The following is a 7,780-nucleotide window of genomic DNA, read 5'->3' on the forward strand; positions in this document are numbered from 1 at the left end:
ATCATCCAGGAAGAGTGCAGGCGGTCATTACAAAGACAGAAGAGGAAGAAAAGACCAAAAGATTCTTCCAAATACAACTTGAATATCCGTCTGTTCTCTTTCTAACCATTTTTGAGTGATCTTTAGCTGTGTTTTATTTCAAGTGATATTAATGATAATGTTGGATAATTTTCACATTCTGTTGGATCACCTTTCTTAGGAATGAGAATAAACACAGATCTCTTCTAGTCAGTTGGCCAGATAGCTATTTCCATGTTTCCTGATGTAGACTGGTGAGCACATCCAAGGCTGTATATATTAGGTGAAACATATCAATTGGTATTCCAATGATTCCTGGGGCCTTATTTTTTGCCAATGCTTTCCTTGTAGGTTAAACTTCTTCCTGAATTAACATTTACTCTTTACCATATGGTACTTCTTGAAACATTTCAGTGTTGGCCAATTGTTTTATGTAGAGTAGCTCTATGTATTCCCTCCATCCTCTTTTGATGTTTCCTGGATCATTCAAGATTTTGCCCAATAGCGTCTCTAAGTGTTACAACTGGAGGCTAAGATTTGCTTTTCAGTTCTTTCAGCTTGAGAAATGCAAAGCGAGTTCTTTCCTTTTCCCCCTTCAGTTCTTAGACTCTGTATATTCTGTTGCATTCATTTTCTTTGTCTTCTTGAGCCGCCCTTTGAAGTCTTCCACTCAGCTCTTTTATGTCAGCATTGTTTTGGCTTCTCTGTACTTGAGTGTCGTTGAATATCTGTGGCTGTAAATCACATGGGAGGATATTGCCTTTCTCTCAAAGAGCTGCTGGTGGATTCAAGCTGCCAGAGAGGTGTGATCTCTGCATCACATTTCCCTAAAAACTATACCAGTGATTTGAGTGAAAGTTTACAAAGCATATTGGTCCTTCATACATTTTGTGTTGTAACACTCACCATGCCTGATCATCATCATCCCCTTTATTGTATCTACCTTTTTCTTCCCCCATCTTAATAAGGATCTATTATCTATTTATTAATTTTTACTGTCCTTTTCCTCCCCCATCACTGATTCTGTCTTCTATAATATTTATCTTTTTGTAATTGACTAATTTCACTCCATGTAATGTCCTCTAGACTTATACACATTATGCAAGTGTTTTGCAAATTCTAGACCACTCTTTAGGGTGGTATAGTACCTGTTTGCATAGTGTGTTTAGCATTTGTCCACTGACCACAGGAGTACACATATGTCAACACTTATTTCTTTAGTTTATATACCTAGTAGTGAGATTGCTGTATTAAATGATATTTTCATTTTCAAATTTTAATGGATGCTTAATGGACCAATTTTTGGAAATCTGCCATCAGGCCTTTCTTTATTTCTATCCAGGAGGTTTACTGACACCTGGTATCATGGGTGTCCCTGCTGGCATGGGAAATACCAGTGGAATAGTTTTAGTATCACTCAAGCTACTGCAGTATGACGATGTAGTATTTCTGATTTTCTACTATGTTCTGATTTTCTGTTTAAGTAAAGATCACCCAGGGCAATGTGTAAAGAATGGACGATAAGGCTAAGAGGTGATGTCGAGCAATAGGTTGCTGTTGTGAGGTGTGGATGTGTAACCATGACTCATAGCACTTCCATGTACAACAGATCAAAATCTTTCCTCTCCTGTGCCAATCCCAGTAGCTCCACCAAGCCTCATGAAGCACACTGTTGCAGCCACTGTGTCAGTGCGTCTCAGTGAAGCTTATCTCTCCTTCACTGATCCTCCACTTTTTCAAGCTTTCTCAAATAGTGGCCCCTCTTGATAAAAATATAGGAGGTAAAATTTCACCATCCTCACCTCTGATGGCACCCTGTCTGCACTTCCTCCAAGACAGATTTCTTTGTTCTTCTGGCAGTTCAAGCTATATTTATATCTTCGGGGACACCAGAGTTCCAAGGCATCATTCCCCCCTTCCCCCACCTCCCAGTTTTTCTTATTCAGTGTCCAACTTTCACATGCATAGGAAGTAATTGCAAAGACCATGACTTGGCTCAGACACACTTTAGTCTTTAAACTGACATCTTTGCTCTTCAGCACTTTAAAGTTCTGATAGCAAATTTGTCCAATATGATTTTTTTAATTGTGATTTTAGTGAAAGTTTACAAAGCGACTAGTTTTTCCTTCACTGATACACATTCCTCTCCCCCCATTAACTTTATAATGCTTGTCCTGTTCCAGATTGTTACTTGTCATACACATGATGTCTAATTGTCCATTTTTTTCCATACACATAATGTTTAAAAGTTTTTTTGATATCTTGCCTGTTAGTTCCATTGGTGTTGATTGTGAATCCAAGTAAAACTAAGTCCTTGACAACTTCAGTCTTTTCTCTGTTTATCATGATGTTGCCTACTAGTCCATTTGTGAGGAATTTTATTTTATTTGTGTTAAAGAGTAATTCGTACCAAAAGCTTTATCTTTGATCTGCTTCAGTAAGTAAGTGATTCAAGTCTTTGTTGATTTCTGCAATTAAGTTTATGACATCACCACACACAATAAAAGTTGTTGTTGAGTCCTCTTCTTATCTGGATGCCACATTGTTATTAATACAGTTTAGCTTTTCAAAATATTTGCTCAGCATACATGTGTGGTATAAAGATACAACCCTGACATACACCTTCCTTGATTTAAACTAGATAATATTTCTTTGTTTTGTTTGAGCAATTGCTTCTTTGTTCATCTACAGGTTCAGCATGAGCACGATTTAGTATTCTGGAGTTCTCATTCTTTTCAGTGTTACCTGTAATTTATTATGATCCTCATAATAAATCCTTCATGTAGTTAATAGAACACAAATATGCATCTTTTTAGTATTATTTGCATTCTGATTAGAGGGTGGGGTAAGAAGTCTTCATGCGTTTCCAAAATAAGTGCAGTGGCTTAGATTGGGGCAGTGACCATGGGCAAAAATATAAGTGAAAAGATTTGAGATATTCCTGGTAAAATTACAAGGGGCTTGATGATGGAATAATGAAAGTGAGATAAGGGTGAGAAAAGGAGTTAAGTAATTTTTCTTAGGTTTTGGACATGAATAAATGGATGAACGGTTATGCTAAAACACTAAGAAAAAGATGACTAGAGAAGGAGTTGTGTAACAGGCATTTTTAATTTTGAATATCTGAAATTTAAGATGATTGTTGGATACATAAGTAAGACTGTTGATAGGCAGGTGGACATACAATTCTGGGACTCAGGGGAGAGATTGGGCTGGTAATATGAATGTGAGTTCTATTAGCATATAGATTATCTTTAAAGAGAAGGGGTGGGATGAGATTGCCTGGGAGTGTGTCTAAGATAAGAAGTCCAGGAACTGAGTCCTGGGGCTTCCAACATTTAGAGGTTATGGGATGGTTATTATGGAGAAACTAGCAAAAAAAAAAAAAAAGGTAAGAAGTAGCAAGAGAGTGTAGGGCATAGAAAGCCAAATAGTTTCCTAGACAAATGAAAGACGGATTGGTAAGAAATGGGAGGAAGCCCAGGTACTGCTGAGTGGAGACCAGGGATTATTACACATATGAGTGCATTTTGGGGGTTACCAGTAGTGCTGGAAGAGGCTATTTTGGATGAGAGAGAATCCTTGGACCTCAGTGTAGATTTGTGATCTCAATACAAGAATGCAAGAGACCTCTCTTCCTCCTGCCATGCTAGTTTGTACATGTTTTTTCAGTATAGGATAACTGTACTATTTATCTTCCAAGTGTTAATAAATTTGAGAGTTTAGAGAGGCACTAATAAATATTAAACTGGAAATACCAACTTAGGGCTATCCTAGATAGACCAGAGTTTTCTTAAGAAAGATACTGAATGACCCAGAAAATATCAAGAGAAGATGGAGGGAATACACAGAGTTACTGTACCAAAAAGAACTGACTGACATTGAAAAATTTCAGGAAGTACCACATGAGCAAGAGCCAATGGTAATTAAGGAGGAAGGGCAAGCTGCACTGAATGCATTGGCAAAAAATGAGACACCAGGAATAAATGTGATACCAAATGACTTGTTTCATTTAGCAGATGAAGCCCTGGATAAGCTCACCAGTCTATGCCAGGAAATTTGGAGGACAGCTGTCTGACCAACAGATTGTTCCCATTCCCAAGAAAGATGATTCAACAGAATGTGGAAATTATCAAACAATATCATTAATGTCACATGCAAGCAAAAAATACTGCTGAAGAGCATTAAAAATGGCTAGAATGGTATAGATAGGGAACTCCCAGAAGTTTAAGCGGCATTTAGAAGAGGCCATAGCACCAAGGATATTATTGCTCATGTCAGATGCATCTTGCCTGAAAGTAAAGAATGCCAGAAGAATATCTATTTATGCTTTATGGACTATGCAAAGGCATTTGACTGTGTGGATCATTACAAGTTATGGCAAATATTGAGAAAATGGAAATCCCAGAGCAAATTGTGCTTATGTGAAAACTATACCTAGACCAGGAAGCTATTATGTGAACAGAGCAAGGGAATGTTACATGGCTTAAAATTAAGAAGGGAGTACAACAGCGTTGTATTCTTTCTCTATACCTATTCACTCTGTGTGCTGAGAAAATTATTTGAGAAGCTGGACTCTCGGATGTGACATCAAGATTGGAGGAACACTCATCAGTAACTTGAGTTATATAGATGACACAGCCTTGTTTGCTGAAAGTGAGGAGAACTTGAAGCACTTGTTGCAGAAGATAAAAGAATATAGCCTTCAATATGAATTACTAGACCAATAGGTGACATCATAATAGATGGAGAAAAAGTGAAATTGTCAACAACTTTATTTTACTTGGGTCCACAGTTCACACCCTTGGTACTAGCAGTTAGGAAATCAGGAGACATATTGCACTGGTAAAGACTGCAATTAAGGACCTCTCTAAATTATTGAGGAGCAATTACATCAGTTTGAAGACTAAGGTGTGTCTGATTCAGGCCTTGGTCTTTCTGATCACTTGCTCTATGCATCTGAGAGCTAGACTATGAATAATTATGACAGAAGAATTGATGCCTTTAGCTGTGGTGTTGGTCAAGAGTTCTGAACATCTGATGAACAGCCAAAAGAACAAACAAATACATTTTGGAAAATGTGCAGCCAGAGTGCTCTTTGGAGGCAAAGATGATGAGGCTTCACCTCATATACTTCAGGCATGTGGCTAGGAAGGGCTATTCCTTGGAGAGAGACATGATGCTTGGACAAGCGGAGGGTTGGTGAAGGAGAGGAAGACCCTCGATCAGGCGGATTAACATGGTGGCTGCCACAGTGGACTCCGGTATGTCAGGAAGTGTGATGATGGTACGGAATAGGGCAGGGTTCATAGCTGTTGTTCATAGGGTTGCTTTGGGTCGTATTCAACTTTGACAACGCTTAAGACAACAGACAAACCAAAAGGCATGGCTACCAGATTCAAGGAGCATCTGAAGTGTCTCTTCCTGGTGTTTTAAGAAGTTTTCAATGATAATTCCAGTCCAGTGGGATTGTCCTGCCCCTGGCCCTTTAGTACACATCTCTCAAGACCACATCCTTAGTAGCTGATTAGAGCAGTAGTCTTCATCCTGGACGATCTAGGAAATATGAGGTGTGGCACTCAGATATGAAGTTTGTCATGAGTAATATGTTAGTGAGAATTCTTAAGTACTGAAACACTGATCTTGGCCTTTATTTTAGAAGTCAGAATAGTCTCTAGGGTTTCCTATAATACTATCAGTTCCAATAATGTTTCCTTATGAGTTTTGAAAGAGAAACAGAAAGGTGCAGCTACCACCAACATTGATTACTTCTGCTGCTTTTCTGATAACCAAAATGTTAGAGGCTCAAGACCATGCAAAGGCAGGTCAGAAGAAAGATCTGGTGATCTTCTTTCTGAAAAGTAAGCTCCTAAGAACCCCATAAAAGCTCAGTTCTCCAGTAACAGACATTAAGTTGCCATGAATCTAAGTCAATTAGGCAGCAACTAGTTTATGCTCTTGGCTTTACTCCATGTTGAGTCCTTTCCTGTGATGGGGTTTAAAATAGTAAACGCTCCAGACAATATGTCTATTGTCATGGGCTACCTTAGTTTAGTGAGAAAAGAATCATGGATAAATTGTTCTTGTGGAAGGTCATAGGAAAACCTAGCTTGTTCTCATGGAAGGTTACAGAAAGAAACCATTGCTTTTTCTCCCTTCTCTCCCACCCTAATTTTTTTTTAAAAAAACAACAACAAACAAACCAGCAGTTTGTGGGAGGTTTCCATGAATGTGAGTATCTTCTGTAATGTGTATCTGTCCAGCTGAAAAGTGATTGAGAATCCCTGGATTAGACAAAATCTAATGGTTTTCTCTTCTGCTGTTTGTACCCATTCATTCAAAGTGTCCTAGCAGAGGGGTGAAGAAATTGCAATGAGAACCCAGAAGTGAAAGCAAGCAGTTCTGTCCAGACAAGTCAGGACAGGCTTCATGGAAGAGATGACCTTTGACTTCTATGAATAAGTGAAAAAGTAGAACTGTGTGTATTCCTATTCTTAGAGGCTAAGGCTCAAGTATTCCTTGTACTTACTTTCCTGAACACCTAGCAAAGACTCATGTATCTCGGTGGTGCCTTATCATTCATGTCTTGGACTGGTACTGGAATTGATGTTGCTTGGTGTCAATAAGGAGAGAAGGATTTCCAGAATTGTCCCAAGTCATTGCTGAAGACTGGCCTTATGTTTTCTGATGTTACAGAACCTATGAGAAACACACCTGGCCCTCTACAGGAGGTAGAACACAGGCACTAAGTAAAGGTGGTCTGACTAAGAAGCTCGCCCTACCCTGTGGCCCTGGTCATGGCAAGAATGCAGACACCGTAGACATGGTCCTTATAGACCACTAGGGCTTTCCCCATCCGAGTAAGTGTCAGAAGAAGCTCTTTATGTGCTTTTAATGATATAATTTAAATATCTTATTTTCCCAGAGCTAAAGGTTTTTTATTAAGCTAAAGCTTTTAGCCTTCAAGTCTTCATAGTCTTTGACAGCCACAAAATTAATATATAATTTTCTCTAATATCGCTGATAACATTATATTTCATCACAGCTTTTTTACTCTGTCTCTTCCAGGTTCAACTCAACAGCTGGTGGGCCAGTGATGAACAGCCCTTATTTTTCGTCTAGAGGGAATGGCGTAAATTTTTAGATTTTCTTTTCTTCTCCCCCCTTAGCCCTGACCCAATGGCTAAGGGCTCTGGAAGTCAATATTCTGCAATAACTTGGTATGAAATTTGGAAAGCCAAGGTTCTGACCAGGTCACCAACAGAAAATAGCAAGACCTGATTCATCTATTGACCAACACTTAGACACACATACCTTTACACACAGCACCATCCATGCATATATACCCTTTGTCTTCATACTTGCTCAACCACATATTCAACTGTATTTAGCTAATATGAGTGATTTTTGTTTCTGTTGTTATTGGTGAAATAGAAGTAAGACATTTAATTTTAGAATGTTTGTATTTTATGATAAAAGTATGAGCAACTTGAAATTGGGTGTGCCTGTTTATTTTTGTTATGTTTGGAATGATAGTCACTGTTTTCGCCCAAGGTTCAACATCTACTCAGGATATAAGAAGAGACCATGGGCCAGAGACCTTGGAATGTTGATGCCTAGACCTCTGGAATTATAACGAAGATATTTTCTCATTTTATTGGGTCATCCATTTATTTCTTAAAATCCCAGTTTATGTATATCATAAATGGGCTTAAAATGAGAGCACGCTCCTCTTCCCTGCTCCTGTTGAAGGTCTGTCTTG

The 7,780-nt window shown here is 38.6% G+C and overlaps 1 protein-coding gene across 1 annotated transcript in view; it reads left to right on the forward strand.

Moving 5' to 3' along the window:
* LOC102844188 (chromosome unknown open reading frame, human C1orf94) overlaps nt 1–7,162 on the forward strand; it is a 91,184-nt gene extending 84,022 nt beyond the window's left edge. The window contains exon 9 of the mRNA XM_006886575.1: nt 7,087–7,162. Within this exon, the coding sequence (XP_006886637.1) occupies nt 7,087–7,162 (76 nt within the window). The remainder of the gene's footprint in view (nt 1–7,086) is intronic.
* The last annotated feature ends 618 nt before the right edge of the window (nt 7,163–7,780 follow it).

The sequence above is a fragment of the Elephantulus edwardii genome, unplaced genomic scaffold (genome assembly GCF_000299155.1).
Source record: "Elephantulus edwardii isolate Elephantulus edwardi_28Jun2011 unplaced genomic scaffold, EleEdw1.0 scaffold00049, whole genome shotgun sequence".
NCBI classification, from domain to species: Eukaryota; Metazoa; Chordata; class Mammalia; order Macroscelidea; family Macroscelididae; genus Elephantulus; species Elephantulus edwardii.